Below are 18,084 nucleotides of genomic sequence, written 5' to 3' on the forward strand. Positions count from 1 at the left end.
CTAAACTACTATTAATACTGTTAATACTGTTCAATGAAATGGTGACCATACATAGTAGGTATTTTAAGCCAAGTATGAATGGAGATGAGTGTAGGATGTGGCGCGATCTTGTAGTCTTGTTAGTGACTAAGGCCGACATTCCTTAGACACAGCTGTTAATTAATAGCCCATACAGATAATGGCAACTAAGGGACCTACAGTTTATAGTGGAATCCGAACCACATTTTTCCTTGGTATATACGAATTGGTCTAATTATCAGGATAGTACAGCGGATAGTCGTAGTACTCACTCGTGCGGACGTTAATCCACACCAGGGAGTATCACATCCACAGTGCATGCCTATAAATATCGACGATTCGTGACCTCCTAATAGCTGGATTACAGGACGACGCCACCCGTCAGTCAATGCAGTTTCCTGGCTCGAGGAGACAAAGCTGTAGACTGCTTGGCCATTCATCAGACTAACCTCTACAGCACAACCATACCGGTAAACCTAGGCGTACCGTGGTTATAAATTTTAAAATATTTCAACTATAAAATTGAAGAAGATTAAATTTTCTACAAGAAAAGTACATAGGCCTAATGTGTTTATTTTGTTTAAACAATTTACGAGTTGTTACTAATTTAACTAATATCTTATTAAAATACTCCTTCCATAAGAAATACATGTAAATTAGTATGCGAAATGGGGCAAATCCTATCCGCCCAAAGGAAATATAACAAATATTCTAGAAATCTTGGTAAAATTTCCAGCAATTTGACACTTATAAAATTTTGTCAAAAATTAAAGCGAGGGTGAGCGTTTAAAAACAGGATGATTTGAGGGTTTTTTATAATTGTTAATAAAAAACACCAAAACGTCATTTTTGTTACCTCGCCCTTGCCTTAATTTTGGATCAATTTTTATGATTAAAGTGTCAAATTACTGGAAATTTTGTCAAGATTTCCAGAATATTGGTTATATTTCCTCTGGGCGGATAGGATTCGCCCCATTTCGCATACTAATTTACATGTATTTCTTATGGAAGGAGTATTTTAATAAGACATTAATTAAATAAGTAATCTGTTCAACCAAAATACACACATTATATACTTTTCTTGTAGAAAATGTAATCTTCTTAAATTTTATAATTTAGTATAGTATACAAAAAGTTGATAGTTTTCGAGATATAATAAAAAAAACAAAAAATTGTTCCCTTACCCCCCCCCCTTTCCCCCCTCCGTCCCCTGGCTCACCACCTAGGAGTCAGGACTTTTGGTATGTTAACACCCTAAGCCCCCTGAACAAGTCTCTGAAGGAATCATTTAGTTACCTGCTCACACACTCTACACCCACTTTTGGATCATTCATTGACTGGACTACTTGTACACAACCCTTAGGATTCCAGTTAGCTCCTTATGACAGTTTCAACATAATTCACTATTGAAAACCACTAGAATGAAGTAAAAAGCCATATGTTAACTTAACTAACCGAGAAGTCTTAATTTTAATTACGTTACCAGCCATAATCCTTATAAAATGTTCGAAAGTCATTGTTAAATTATAACTTTTTAAGGTCTAGGCTGAGAAATTTCTATAACCCATTTACCATTAATAAACATTGTCAACTTTAATAAAGTTAATACGATTGACTGAACAAATACCCATAAAGCAAAAAGATAATGGAACAGTGTAAGTTAATGTACTTTTTAAAAGTGATTTAAAAGTGATTGCTAAAAACCAATATTTGTAATTTATAATATTACTAGCTGTACCCGCGGGCTTTGCCCCGTTTAACTTCTTAATTTTCAAGATGAGCTCGTTCGCATGGCTCAATCACGTCCTGGTTGAAGTTCGTTCGCTACGCTCACTCACTTTTAGGTTGGAGCTTGTTCGCTGCGCTCACTTGCCTTCAGGTTAGCTCGTTCGCTACGCTAACTCGCCTCCAGGTTGCAAATTAGGTTTTGCAAATTTTGGTTACAAATTAGCTGTTGTCATAAATAAAAAAAAAATATTAGTGCTGCACCCTGTTGGTAATCTTTGTAACTTTAATGCTATTGCACATCATAGAACAGAACCAACTTGTTTAATTAAAACAGCTGATAAGATTAATTAATTCCATTTAAATATGAGTACTCATAAGGTTAACATGGGAAACTCCAGAGCCACTGGGGCGGAGCCCGAGAGTCCGATCAGAATAAAAATAGTTTTCCTATTTAATGCCTAAAGAATCAGTTTACCAAATTTCAGCCTCCTAGGTAAATGGGAAGTGGGAGAATTAGTGATGAGTGAGTGAGTGAGTCAGTCAGTCAGTCAGTCAGTTAGTCAGTGAGGGCTTTGCCTTTTATATATATAGATAGATTATGTTGCACATTGCAACGTGCTTGCAATAATTATACAGGTAGTAATAACAATGTTTTATATTTGAAATATGAATATAATTAATAATAAATAAAATTAAAAGTATTTTCTCCCACTGGTAGCTATGGACCACCAGTTCTGGTTAAGATAATGATAATTCCCTGTAGTGGGAGGGAAACGCCACCGTGCGTCGTCCTTACTCGATATAATGGGGGTGAAAAGCGCCGATTTACCCATCCGGTTGTGGCGCGGGGATTTCTGAAGCGTCCGTCCGGGTGAACCACCATTTTGAGGGTGTCCGCGTCAAACACGTCCGGGCTAAACACGGAGCCGTTTCTACGCCCAGCCGTTCCCTCAAATTAGCTGTGACAAAGAAAAACAGTTTCAAATTAATATTATTTATTCACAAACAATTAATTATACGTTTGCTGCCTTTAGGCTTTATCTACAGGGTTGGGCAAATGTATGGATACCCCTTGTTAACTTTTTAATGGGTGACACCAGGAAAACTAAACCCCACATGCCTTCATAAAAAATAAAACTGCACTTTTTAAACGGTATCCCAATTTTTCCTTGGACCCCAAAATGGGGTATTTTTTGGGTTGCTTCAAAGTTTTAAATGTAAAGCCCCATCGAGTGACATCTCATTTTAAAGGCCTTTATTAAAGCAGAATATCAGCGAAAATTAGAGGTCTCTATCTCAACCCGGTACGACATGGCAGTCATTTTAAATTTTCATCAGCCTGAGAGAACCCACTTAAATGTAGGCATCAATATCCCATATTAACTTTTTAGCGGGTTATACCAAGAAAACTAAACTCCGCATACCTTCATAAGAAACAAAAATGCACTTTTTGGTCGGTATCACAGTTTTGCCCGGGACCCGGAAATGGGGTATTTTGGGGGCAGCTCAACAATTTTAAATATAAAGCCCCATCAAGTGACACCTCATTTTAAAGGCCTTTATTAAAGAAGAATATCAGCGATAACTAGAGGTCTCTATCTCATCCCAGTACGACTTGGCGGTCATTTTAAATTTCCATAAGCCTGAGAGAAACTTTTAATGAGGGTAAATTGTACGATGAATTTCAAATGACCGCCATGTCGTACTGGGTTGAGATAGAGACCTCTAGTTTTCGCTGATATTCTTCTTCAATAAAGGCCTTTAACATGAGGTGTCACTCGATGAGGTTTACATTTAAAATTTTGAAGCTACCCCCAAAATACACCATTTTGGGGTCCCAGGAAAAATTGGGATACCGTCCAAAAAGTGCAGTTTTATTTTTTATGAAGGTATGTGGAGTTTAGTTTTCCTGGTGTCACCCATTAAAAAGTTAACTAGGGGTATCCACACATTTGCCCAACCCTGTATATTCTGTGGTTCAACCAATGTAGTGATTCGAATAATTTATTGAGAATAACATCAACAAAGGAAAACAAAGGCTAACAACAAACTGTTTTTACACAAAAGATATGGCGTACAGTGATCTATTCTGACACACATATAATATAGGTATTTCTTGGTTTGTTTTAAATATTAGAATAATTTTTTTTATATTATTGAGCTTTTTAGGGACTTATGGCCCTACAAGCCACTAGTTTGGGTTAAAATACGTACAAAGTCTCGAAATTCACGACCATGACGTGTCCCTAGGGTACATTTTCCAACTTTCACGCTGTTTTTAGACTAATTATTCATGCCGAAATATATAAAGCCATATTTGTATGTCATCAATAGTTATTAAACTTACAAAAAATTTTTGACTATTATCATCACTGGTTTTGAATTGTCTATTTATGTGCACTTTTTGTATTTTTTTTTTGTTCTTCACTTTATGTATTAATATTGTATTATTTTTCATTACAGCTGTTTTGGGTTTATACCTGTAGCTATTGTAAATTGTGTATAAATAAATAAATAAATAAAAAAGGAGCATATTATAATTTTATTGTCATTGCAAACTGACTACCATGACAAAATAAGTCTGTCCCTCGATTTGGCGTCACGACCATTTGGGAAAAATTTGCAACTTTGGAGCACGACAGTGGCAAGGTTGGCGTCGATTGCGTCAGTTAGTTTTAGAGACTAGTTCGGAGTGTACGTCAAGTTTGTTGTGCCGGTCGTTTTGTGTTGAAAGAAGTAGTTACAAGATAAATAAAGGTAAGTTTGTGTTTTTTGTAATTTTGGTGTGTCCATGACCGTACGTAGTCATTTGATGAAGTAGACGTGGTTTTAATTTTTGTTGATATGATATTTCAATTGCTACATTAACCTAGAAGTCCACTTTGTATCCTCGAACATGAGGTGCAGGGCTACCGCCAGAACAGAGCCAAATAACACGTAATATCACGACCAAAGTTTCACGACCATCGCAGGTTTTTTCATCCAGCCTTATGGATTATACTGTGTTTGGTCGTGACAATAACTATCATTGTAAATTATCATTGTAAGTATCATTGTAAATTGAACAGTTTAGTTCAATTGAAACACATGTTTTTATTATAACTAACAGTATAATTGAAGGATTGTTTAGAAAGATTTAGATTATTCTAGACAATTCACGACCGTACCGCTTGTCCCTGACCATCACGTTAACAATTTCTATCATAAAAATGTAAAAAAAATTAAATATCAACATATTTCAATGATTTATACACAAAAGAAGCACACCTCTATAAAAACATAACGATTTTTCAGGTATGAGGTAAGTGTTTTCGGAGTTATACAAACTTAAAAGATTTTATTGGCATTTATCTACTTTTTTAGTTTTTTAAATTTTTCTAGAAAGACCAAAATATACCAAAAGCTTAGTGAGCTGTTTATTGTATAATGGCCATGAAAGTAAATTCATTTATAGCAAAACATAGTTATAAAAATAATATTAACTATTTTTAATATTCAGTTTTATGTCCGTGATGGTCGTGACAAAATTTCGTGTTTTTCCATCAAAGATGCTCGATTTATAAAAAATCACCAAAGATATTGCGTTACCATGGACATTTTATGAAACTTTCAATGTCAATGAAATAAAAAAAAATAAAAAAAAGTTTCAAAAAACGGAACAAAAAATTTTAAAAGTGCTCTTCCTGAAAACGTATGTTTTTAAATTTTCACTCTATTACATAAACTACATATTTGGTACTTTTATATTACTAGTTTTGTAGTAGGTTAAGTATAATAGACTATGTTTAGTATTATCGATTGTTTATACAAGAAGTATATAATCAATGGTCCTACACTCAATGAGAGAGTCAGTGTACTGTCGTATCTCTTCGATCCTTTAACAAGAAAACAGCTGGTTAAATACACAACTGTGGAGTGGAGTGGTCAGCAGGAGCAGACAGATAATTTTGGTGCAATACAATAACCATTAACCATAACCAATAAGAATAAATTAATTTGTTTCTGTTCCGACTGATAGTGTTTTAGTATTGAATTTTGATGACTAGGGAATTTTTTGAGACATTTATGTCATGTCTGTAATGAAGAATCGTCCGTCACAACCTTCTACTTCTACATGACTTTGCTTTTGTTATGTACAAAGATTTTTTGTCTTTAGAATAACAAATTTTTGGACTGGAAGACTAAAATCTACTGTCTAGTGATTGATTTGATAGTGTCACAAAAGTGCGGTGAAATTCAAGTTACTTTCTACTATTTTTACATTCAAATTTATTATTGTTCATAGTTTTGAAGCCTAACGCAAGATATTTTAATCAGAGATATTTTTTTTGTGATATGTTAATCATAATTTTGTTTTTATTTCAATAATATAGGCTTATTCTTCAAGATATTAAATGGTTGTTGACTTTTGAAAATCAAACTTAGCCTAACTTTCCAATGTAAGTACGGTACGGTATATTAGGGTTAAGTGGGGTAACTTAAGTACCTACCTATAACCACGGCTTAGGCCTATCACTCAACAGAAGATAGCCTACATGTTTACCTAAATTCTATAATTTCTTGTTCTTTGGACCTGGTTTTGTAATATTTAGCTATAAGAAGCCTATGGTTAGACCAAAATATTCTTTCCTTATACATATCAAAAACAAAATTTATGCCTATTTCTATTAGTAGTAAAAACACAGATTATAATTTACAAAACCTAACAATTCATTCTTGTAGTGATTTCCTTAACTTGTCTTGTAATTGCGAAGCTATTGAAGAGGTAGCTTCATATAAATACTTGGGTGTAATTTTTGACCGTCGGCTGAAGTGGGCTGAACATATTCAAAGTGTAAGGAGTAAGGTCAGGAAATACATGTTTGCCTTTCGACAAATGAATGGAGTTCTAACCTTAAAAGAAATTAAAATTGCCTACTTTTCTTACGTCCAATCTTTGCTTTCATTTGGGATTATAGCCTGGGGAGGGATGTTTTAAAAGTTTGCCCAAACCTCTAAATATTGCTCATAGGTCACTTTTAAAAGATTGGTTTTGGTAAATCTAAACGATTTCCGTCTGACGCCCTATTTAAGGAAACATCAATTCTTACAGTTCGCAAACTAACTTATATATCAAATGTTTACTTATTAACATTTTCAAGAATTGCACTAGAATATTTAATGAAACCTTACATTCTCATAACACCAGATACTCATCTCAAGTCCACATTACTACACTTCAGGTATACAACACTTTTTCAATAACAAATTCTTTTTATATATCTCACATAGTTTTTCAAAATTTTTGTAAATACTATTCTGAATTAAATTTATTTGACGCCACATCTATTGTCTCTTTTAAACGTCTTGTTAAAGAATGGCTAGCCTACTTAATTTAAATACGGACGAGGCTGATTTTATTATTACTTCATCTTACCGGCGCGACGGAATCGGCCCGCGACCCTGGACTTGACCATTGACTTGACTTTGACCTCGACATTGACAGCACACCCTAGCCGCTCTCTCTCCGACGCTTCTATTGTTGGATGATAATTGCATGTTCTTTTTGTTGTAGAGTACTGTTCACTTATTACATTACTATTTCTTAACTGCTGAAAGTCATTTAAATATACTTTTCACTCATACAAAATAATAAAACTAAATTGCACCACTTAACTTCATTCAATCTTTATAGCAACTTAGCAGACGCACAGGCACAGCCTATGTCTGCTAATTCCAGGACTAATTAGATAGGAACAACCTTTGACACATGTATCCTAGTTAATTAGTTTAGTTTTACATAAAACCCTTTTTTTTCTTTTGTACATTTGGTTGTGTAATTTTATATATGTGGTGGAATAAATTCATAATTCATTCATTCATTCATTCATTCATTCATTCTATTAAAATGTGGAAACGATAAGTTCTAGACTGGCAAAAAAATGCTTATACATATTCAACTGGGGTAACTTAAGTACCTACCTATAACCACGGCTTATCACTCAACAGAAGATAGCCTACATGTTTACCTAAATTCTATAATTTCTTGTTCTTTGGACCTGGTTTTGTAATATTTAGCTATAAGAAGCCTATGGTTAGACCAAAATATTCTTTCCTTATACATATCAAAAACAAAATTTATGCCTATTTCTATTGGTAGTAAAAACACAGATTATAATTTACAAAACCTAACAATTCATTCTTGTAGTGATTTCCTTAACTTGTCTTGTAATTGCGAAGCTATTGAAGAGGTAGCTTCATATAAATACTTGGGTGTAATTTTTGACCGTCGGCTGAAGTGGGCTGAACATATTCAAAGTGTAAGGAGTAAGGTCAGGAAATACATGTTTGCCTTTCGACAAATGAATGGAGTTCTAACCTTAAAAGAAATTAAAATTGCCTACTTTTCTTACGTCCAATCTTTGCTTTCATTTGGGATTATAGCCTGGGGGGGGATGTTTTAAAAGTTTGCCCGAACCTCTAAATATTGCTCATAGGTCACTTTTAAAAGATTGGTTTTGGTAAATCTAAACGATTTCCGTCTGACGCCCTATTTAAGGAAACATCAATTCTTACAGTTCGCAAACTAACTTATATATCAAATGTTTACTTATTAACATTTTCAAGAATTGCACTAGAATATTTAATGAAACCTTACATTCTCATAACACCAGATACTCATCTCAAGTCCACATTACTACAGGTATACAACACTTTTTCAATAACAAATTCTTTTTATATATCTCACATAGTTTTTCAAAATTTTTGTAAATACTATTCTGTATTAAATTTATTTGACGCCACATCTATTGTCTCTTTTAAACGTCTTGTTAAAGAATGGCTACTTAATTTAAATACGGACGAGGCTGATTTTATTATTACTTCATCTTAGACTGGCAAAAAAATGCTTATACATATTTCAACTGTTTACGCCAAAGCCAATGTCAAACCTTATCAATTTTAAATCTCTTTATTTGTTAAATAAATCTGAAATTTCAACATATTTTTGAATGTTGATTCAGAATATAACGTCAAATCGAGAATTCTTATGCTCTAAGTTCAAAGATACCCGTGAACTTCCCACTCACTTCACTTGCCCATGAACTTTTGAAGGTGGGGCAGGTAAAACTTTTCTTGTGTGGCAAATGTAGCCAAGAGGGTCATTCTTGCCTCGCATAGGCCAAGTAGTTTATTTATTTAATTCTCATTTTTCTGTTACTTTTGTCTATTTAGTTTGGGTCCTATGACTAAAATCAAACCTCAATCCCATAGTCCGAACATGCTGGTTTCCAAACTCATTAGTTGATCCTGCCCTGCATTTTCAAGCCAAATTTTATCTAAATCGGACAAAAATTAGCCTACTCAAGTTATCGCGTTCATTGAGTGGCCTATATTTTGTATAGGCCCTAGGCCTACCTATAAGTTTAAGTTAAATATACTTATGCAAATGTTAAGTAGAGGCCTACCTACTTACAATGGTAAAAAAATATAATTTTTACCTATATTAAAAAAAGTCTATTAACTTGAAATTAAACTGGCTACTGTCCTGGATTCTTCACAAGGTCGTGTTAACAACCTGATGTAGTGGAATGAAAATGCTGACACCTTGCAGAGATTCAGCACTTAGGATCGTGTGTCATGCCTCCAAGCGGTCCGCTGACAGTGATATTTGCTTGCAACAGAAAACCAAACAATACAACTGAATTAGTGTACTACCTACATATAAAACAATAAAACTAGGTGGCGTTCGCAGATGCATCCACAAAATTGAGCGGAGTCATCAAGGGTTCATATTATATTGTTTTTGTCATACTGCAGTAAAAACAGTCGTCATTGATGCATGCGTTGCGGGTCTAAAGTAGCTTTTTTACTCTTTAGGGAATAAAATTCGTATTTAGCCTCTAAGGAGTAAAACTCAGCTGTTGTCAACTCAGTTGTAAATTTCTATTGTAAACGATTGAATACGTATCGAAATATGTAACGATTCGTGCTTCATAATCATTTTAACCTACAGTCTACAGTCTCTTCCCATAGCATTTTAGCATTGCAGATACATTAATCCATTCCCACACTCAACACTGCCCACCTTTACTACTTCCTTCACCACCCCCTACAGGCGGGGACACACTTGTCATACACCCTTACAATCCGACTCCGATCATACTGTGGTATGACTGTCGGAGAGGGGAATGGTACTTAACTTTGAACGCGGGTGTTTACACCTCTCCGACACGCGTCACGTCATACTCCGATCCTTGTTGTTTCTTTAAAATCACATTTATTCTTAAGGTTTTTAAGAATAATGGTTTAAGATCTGTATATGACGATGCTTGATGTGAAATCTGTGCGTGCATACCTTCCATTTGAGACCTCAATCATGAAAATCGGACGGGTAGAAGAGCCAAACGAACTCGAGAGAGAAAAACCAAAGTGTTTAATTTATAAAATGGGCCCTTCCACCTAACTTTCCAGCCATGCAGAATGGACCCAAATTCTCCGTTTTCTACTGCCCTCCAGAGATGTCTGACTTAAGTTTTTGAACATGTTTATTACCTTCTGCACGTAGTTTACAAATCAGACTGTTGATCGACCCAGAGGAGGAAATCGGAGATGGGTCGTAAGCGTATATGACATGTGTGCTCACCCCCTCCGATCCCGCACCGATCCTTATGGAATCCCGAAAATCGGATCGTAGTAGGATTGGAAGGGTGTATGACGAGTGTGTCCCCGCCTTACGTCGTGGACCTGTTTCCCTCTCTTCCCATAGCATTTTAGGATTGCAGATACATTAATGTAATTGCCAAAGACAGTTCCCACACTCTGCACTGCAAGCCTTACTACTTCCTTCACCATTTCCTACGTCATAGACCTGTTTCCTTCCCTTCTCATAGCATCATTTAAGTATTAGATACATTTATCTAACTGCCGAAACGGTTCCCTCACTCTGCACTGCCAGCCTTTACTACTTCCTTCACCACTTCCTACGTCGTGGGGCCTGTTTCCTTCCCTTCTCATAGCATTTTAGGATTGAAGATACATTAATCTAACTGCCACAGACGGTTCTCACAATATGTTCATACTTAACTACTTCCTAAGCCACTTCCTACATCGTGGACCTGTTTTCATCACTTTCCATAGCATTTTAGTATTTTAGATACGTTAATCTAATTGCCACAAACATTGCCCACACTCCGCACTGCTAGCCTTTACTACTTCTTTCACCATTTTCTATGTCGTGGGCATGCTTCCATCCCTTCTGATAGCATTTCAGCATTGCAGATACATTAATCTAACTGCTACAAACGGTTTCCAGTTCCCAAACTCCACACTGCTCACCTTACTACTTTCTTTACCTCTTCTTACGTCGCAGACCTGTTTCACTCTCTTCCCATAGAATTTTAAGATTGTAGATACCAAGATACCTTAATCTAATCGTCATAAACAGTTCCCACACTCCGAAAAACTCGCCTTTACTACTTCATTCATCTCTTCCTACGTCACGGACCTGTTTACCTCCCTTCCCTTAGCATTATTGGATTGCAAATAACTTAATCTATTGCTCTTAAACAGATCCCACTCTCCAGACTGCTCACCTTTACGACTTCCTTCACCACTTTCTACGTCACGGACCTCAAGCTAGTGTCGTCATTTGGTTATATTTATGATCCATACCACCGTTTATGTTCTAATATCTGTGGAATAATGCTATCAGCTATTTATTTATCTACTGCATTCAAAAGTCAACAGCTGATCATACGTCTTTGTTTGTGTGTCAAATACTGCTTCCATAAGGATTACATTGAAACTTTGAGACCCAGTGGGGCGGATTCCTGAGAAACTTTTTTAACGCCATATAGATGTTGGCACTCACCAATATGGTCTTTATCACCATGCAAAATTTGAAAACAGCCGTTTAGGAGGAGTTTGCGTATTACGAAATGCATAAAAGTCGACGTATAAGAGCTTCGCTCAATAATATTAAATATTTTACCCTACCTACAGTTTTTGCATGCTGAATCCTAAAATAAAATCAGATTTGTTGTAAAGACTCCAAAGTGGCTGCAAAACGAAGTTAAAAATTACGAATTTAAAATCCATTGAGCATTAGGCATGGTAGGCCTAATATGGTGCTTTGGACAAGTCCGTATGTCTTGTTGGACTGTGGATAGCTAACAGCGGGTAAAAAACGGATTTCATGCACAATGGAATCGATTCATTTGCAATGAATCGTTGTGAACGATTCGTTTGGAGGCTAGGCCTAATCAGTTCTTATTTTAGGTATGTGGAACCATTTTAGGTGTGTGTTGTTATGGAAGAAAGGTCGAGTTCATTATAAAAAAATTGTGTTAATGATTTAAGAATTATCGTACACAGTTGTTTTACTCATGTTTTTCTCAAATATTTGAGAAGGCAATTGAATACAGTTAACAAATTATATTGAAAATAATAATACATATCACAATTTGAATTTAGAAAAGGACTTAAAACTTAATACCCGAAAATCAATAGCCAATGATGACAAATGGTTGGCGGTAATGACATAGCGGGGTATGGATTGGGGCGACAAACCAAAGGGGCGTTGGATGGGTCGCAGATGGTACGATATTTTAATGGAAAAGATACCCTAAGTTAGTCAAAATTGGAGTTGTACAAAAAGAACAACTTTGGTTTTCTTCCTATTTAAGTTTAATTAATCAATATCAGAGAACTAAAATCATAAACAAATTGTCAACATTTAAATTCATCCTGGAATTAAGTGCAACGTGGAGAGCAACAGGGGTCAATGGTGGGTCCCTCTTTGTTTTTTATGTCAATGATCTGCCAAACATAACAAAAATGAAACTTTTAATAGCCTATGCAGATGACACAATGCTTTTGTTTAAGAGGACCCACTATTAAATAAATAAATTAAAATGTCTTTATTAGCCACTGTTTCTCTGATATATATAAGTTTTTCAGAACTTTTTTCATCAAACTACTGTACCTACTTACAACTAAACATTAATGGGTGGCGTCGTCCTGTAATCCAGCTACTAGGAGGTTACGAATTGTGGATATTATTAGGCATGCACTGTGGATGTGATACTCCCTGGTGTGGATTAACGTCCGCACAAGTGAGTACTACAACTGTCCGCAGTACTATCCTGCAAATTAGACCAATTCGTATATATAGCCTATCAAGGCAAAAATGTGGTTCGGATTCCACTATAAAAACTTTAGGTCCCTTAGTTGCCATTAGCCATTGTATGGGCTATTAAACAGCTGTGTAAGCAATAAGTCGGCCTTAGTCACTAACAAGACTACAAGATCGCGCCACTCATCCAACACTCATCTCCATTCATACTTGGCTTAAAATACCTACTTTGTATGGTCGCCATTTCATTGAAAAGTATTAAAAAGTATTAAAAGTATTTCTCATCATTAACATACCGTACGGTAACTCATCTGGTTCTGGGGTAACTCTCCTCATACAAAAAAGATTTTTAAATTACAAAAAAAACACAAATTATTGGCAAAGTTCTTCCTACTAGAACCCCTCGTCAGAAACTGTTTCAAAATTTTAAAATTCTAACTTTTTATGATCACTATAAGGAATAGCATGTTGGGTTCATAAAAACCTGTCTACTTTTAGGGAGACCCAAACTAAACATAATTAGGCCTACAATACCAGAAATAAAAATATTATCAGACCTGTAGCTCACAATTTACAAATATTCCAGCCTAATATATGCCTAATACATGCCTAATATCTATTATATTATTAAAGTGATACAATCAAATTTTATGTAAACGGTTAAGGCCATTTACCAAATAAAAATATAGGCATATGGCATATTAAAATGAAGCTTAGAGTGTATAGATTTGCCGAAAAGTATTGATATGGACAAACTCCTTGAGGGCTCTGCCCCACAGGCTGATTTCCAAAGGGCTACGCCTTGCATGTTTTGGAAGTTAACGTTATTTGATTAATTTAGTAAACAACAGCTGGTCAATGCAATTGACAATATAGTTTGTTTGTTTACATTTTTGTTTACTTATTTTATTATTTACTTTCATGTTCTTAAAAGAGGTGCGGTGAATGGATAGAGAAGCTTTTTCTAGCTGTTTGATAAAAGTGAGTGATTAAAAGTGTTCTAAACACAATGAATATGAGATTAACAAACCATGTATGTTGTTCGTTCCAAGAGGTTGTCACCGATCATTAACAGTCACCATTTCATTGAAAAGTATTGTATTAAAGTATTAAAGACGTCGTGAAAGAGAGCGGCGAGTTCAGGTACAACCGTACCCACCTCGGCCACCTTAGGACGTAAGGTATGAAGGTTCCACTGCTTTTAACATCCTTTCAGATGACAATTTCTCGAACTTGGGCCCTTTAAATAACATATCAAATCGAAGTTGATTAAATTAATTTAATGGTGGCTTCTGTACACCCGTGAATTCGCAGGTAGAACCTCTTGTATATACATACATTGGTTCAAAAATCTTAATTGATCTGGAAAATCCTTTATAAGTTTAGACTTTCTTAAAAAAAAAAAAAAAAAAAAAACGGTCAAGACTAGACCTTCTTTTATTGGCAGATTTTTTGGAGACTGCTTGGAAGACTGCTAGAATTAGTATGAATTCCTAGTTTAGGCTTTATCTATATTCTGTGGTTCAACCTATGTAGTGATTCGAATAATTTATTGAGAATAACATCAACAAAGGAAAAGAAAGGCTAACAACAAACTGTTTTTTACACAAAAGATTTGGCGTACAGTGATCTATTCTGACACATAGATAATATATTTCTTGGTTTGTTTAAATATTAGAATAATTTGTTTTATATTATTGAGCTTTTTAGGGACTTATGGCCCTACAAGCCACTAGTTTGGGTTTAAAATACGTACATAGTGGCGTCCCCATCTTAAATAATTGATTGATTGATTAGGCGATTCATTTTAGACATTGTTTTGCACTGATTTCTTTCTTTTATACTACTACATAAACTACATATTGAATGAATGAATGAATGAATAAATTCCTAGGTGAGACTGAGATCCTAGTATGAAAACCTACCCGCTCCTTGTAGCTCAACTTTTGTCATGCAAAATATTACATTTAGGGAAGATTCAGTAGTTTTTGTCTAAAAATATGTGTATTAGTTTTATTGTTAAATCAAGTCTTTGATTTAACAACTAGGCCTATGCCCTGTTATTATGATGTACGTGTACTGACAAGTAATTCAATAAATAGATAAATAAATAGGCCTAAAATTTAATTTTCCAACCTAACTACAAAGGACTTAATACGGTACTGTCACAAACCCGCGTGAAGTCTGACCTATCTTCCTCACATGTCTTTTCTGACATCCAATGGGATTTTTTAAATAAGTTGGGTTAGTAAATGCAGCACATACATGAAAATATTAAAACCCCATAATACCCTGTTCCGATGACACAATCTTGCTGGCTGCGTACTCATTCAAGTTTATCCCGCCAACACCTTCAAGTCAAATTTTATCAAAATGGAACTAAAATTAATCCACTCAAGTTATCACCTTCACAGTCACATAGGCTATCTATATAAATACACATATACACAAATTTGAACGAATGAATAGTGTTTTTAGCTTCTGGGGAAATGAAAAGAAAATGAAAACCAAAGTAAGTCGTTCCTGGGCCCAGGTTTTACCTTGCTACCCACCTACGTTAATAGCTATAGTACTTCCCTAGAGGCCCATAGGGATATTTGTCAAAATTTGAACAAATAGTGTTTTTGCCTCGAGGGATATCAAAATTAAAAATTATATCGGTCCCGTATCTATATATTATGCTCGTGAAAGGTAGTAGGCCTATGTAACTTTTAATGTAAGGTAGGCAAGGCCTAAATTCCTGATTCAAAGATGAGCATAATAATTCCGAACGGTGATTAATATTATCATATAATATAATATGAACCATATTATATATTATGTAATATGTATTACAATTTATGTTATGTTTCAGATGTTGTACTGTCCGCCGAACATAACCATCACCACCTTATGGGTGGATAATGGCATATCAGAATGTTTTATGGCGACTCAGACTGCTGTTCTAACTGGCATATTCATCATATTTTTTGGATCAATACAACTATGGATGTATCGTAAATATGGCACTCCAGTGTCAATGGATTTGCTTCCATCTTCGCCTCTCTACTACTTCCAGATTTTCATTACTTTTGTGTTATGTGCTCTTGCTTTACTGAGGTTTATTCTTCAAGTGATATTGTTCAAACCTGGAGTCATTTATGGATACATGGTAATAATGTTTGTTTCACAATGCAAAATATTATTTTACTTTAAGCTAATAATAGCTCTTCTTTTGCTATGGTTGGATTGGATTTAGGATATTTTTTTATAACGACATACCAAGGTGTGTATTTTAAGACTAAGATGGGTGAAGGAGTAATGAAAAATGAATGGGATCATAGCTGTATTACTGACTAAGACCATAGATAAAACATACTCCCTTAGTAGATTTCTCATCCTTATGGATCAGCTAAAGACAATTTTATTGTTGGTTCTGTAATATGGTGTACTATAGAGGTAGATTTTTGTTTACAATTCGTTTATTGTTATTTCAGTCATTTAAAACAACTTTTAGCCAAATAATACAAACTAATCATAAACAATAACTCACCCCCTAGTAATATAACCAAACAGTAAAGCACAAATCAAGAAATTAACACTAAAATAATTTAAATAAAATTTCATCGACACTAGCGCCCAGTGTCACCGCACATGAACTAGACACGAAAAACAAGCTTCAAAATTTACAATGGGATGAGAAGTCTACGTGTGTTGCTTAGTCTATGCTAAGACCATCAGCTGGTTCCATAGACATAACCATTCATTATATGCTCAGTCATTGATGAAACTAACGGTCTGCTGCACTAACAATATTGATACAAAGACCAAGCATAGTTAAGTTATAAATTTGACTCCCAGGGTGCAGAATATGTCAAAGAATAAGGATAATGTAGTTATGAAAGATGCTAATTTTTATTTGTACTGGTTGCAGATTGTATGGACGTCAGTCAGCATGATATCATTCATATTCTCCGCTGTACTGGTGTGGGTTGAACGACATTTCCAGCTGCCAACTGTTCCAGCAAGAGGTCACGGTCTTGTTTTACTTCTATTTTGGACGTTTCTGTTTTCCATGGAAAACCTTACATTTGTAAATCTAGGGCGTCACGACTGGTGGTTTCATCCATCCTCGTAAGTTAGTAGTTTGATAGTAGTCTAATTTTTACCATTGTAGTTAGATGGGTCATTGTACTAAAATTAGTCTAAGCATACATACAAAAGATCCTTGTACAAGAATCAGCCATGCATAATCTCTTTCTCGCATGCAACAAACACTTAGGTAGCACATTCCGAACCATATCTGTTAATGCTCCTGCTGAACTCTTGACTTAATGACTTAATCGGAACTTCAATTGGTTCATAGTTCATAGTTTAAAATTGTACATATATGAATTTGTTTATAATTATTTCAGCTGTTTGATAAAACAAGTCTTGCGTTTCTATTTTTATAGTTATGTTAAAACTATTAGCCTACCCAATCAATGTAATTTACCTTATATTAATTAGGCTAGATAAATTTTGTGATGTTATTAGACCTAAATATGAGAATTTTATCTAAACAACAAAATAAAGTTTGACATGGTCATTGATTTAAATGTGTGTACAAAAAAGAGTAAAAACATTACTAGGATAAATTGACAATAATGGATTTAATGTGCTTTAACATGTTTCAATAGTAAATATCAATGACTCAACTTTTCAAAGGCTTCTTTAAAACTTGATGCCAATCACTTTTGAACTTATCACTTATCATACACAAATATTTATATGAACAGAGGGTATCTCACACATGACAGTCTTATCTGCAAGACCCTGTAAGGTTTCTGTTTATTCTCTTTATATTTTTTTAATTTGTCTTCTTTTCTTGGCTGTTCCAAGCAGATATATGAGCCAAGTAGCGTTAAATCTTGTACAATACTCTTAGTAATCTACGCTGTTTAGTGGATAGAGTACTTGGCAGACGTGCTAGAGGTATCCAGATCGAAGAATCCCATTGGTGACACTTAACTTTTTGTCAAAGATTTTGCTTAGAATGCCATTTCTTCTTAACTGTTCATCTTTTGTTAGAATTTGAGGCATTCATTGTACTTAATGAACGGAATTTAACCTTCATTTGATTTTTCCATTATCAGCAAGTTTGGTTGGTTAGACCATAGACTAACCAATACAAGTAGACTTCCCATCCCATTGTAAATTTTGAAGCACGTTTTTCGTGTCTAGTTCATGTACGTGACACAAAGGCG

General features: G+C 34.8%; 1 protein-coding gene across 2 annotated transcripts in view; it reads left to right on the top strand.

Moving 5' to 3' along the window:
- Nucleotides 1–4,477: 4,477 nt before the first annotated feature.
- LOC128988439 (ATP-binding cassette sub-family B member 6-like) overlaps nucleotides 4,478–18,084 on the top strand; it is a 45,187-nt gene continuing 31,580 nt past the window's right edge. Inside the window, exons 1-3 of one of the 2 annotated variants that reach the window (XM_054409717.1) lie at nucleotides 4,478–4,503; nucleotides 15,714–16,010; nucleotides 16,773–16,972. In XM_054409717.1, coding sequence (XP_054265692.1) covers nucleotides 15,714–16,010; nucleotides 16,773–16,972 — 497 coding nt within the window. In that variant the 5' untranslated portion in view covers nucleotides 4,478–4,503. Of the gene's footprint in view, nucleotides 4,504–5,677; nucleotides 6,186–15,713; nucleotides 16,011–16,772; nucleotides 16,973–18,084 lie in introns of those variants that run through there. The other variant, XM_054409716.1, reaches the window with a different exon arrangement.

This window comes from Macrosteles quadrilineatus, unplaced genomic scaffold (genome assembly GCF_028750875.1).
Source record: "Macrosteles quadrilineatus isolate MER2022 unplaced genomic scaffold, UCM_ALF_1.0 Scaffold_3__2_contigs__length_128488019, whole genome shotgun sequence".
Lineage (NCBI taxonomy): Eukaryota > Metazoa > Arthropoda > Insecta > Hemiptera > Cicadellidae > Macrosteles > Macrosteles quadrilineatus.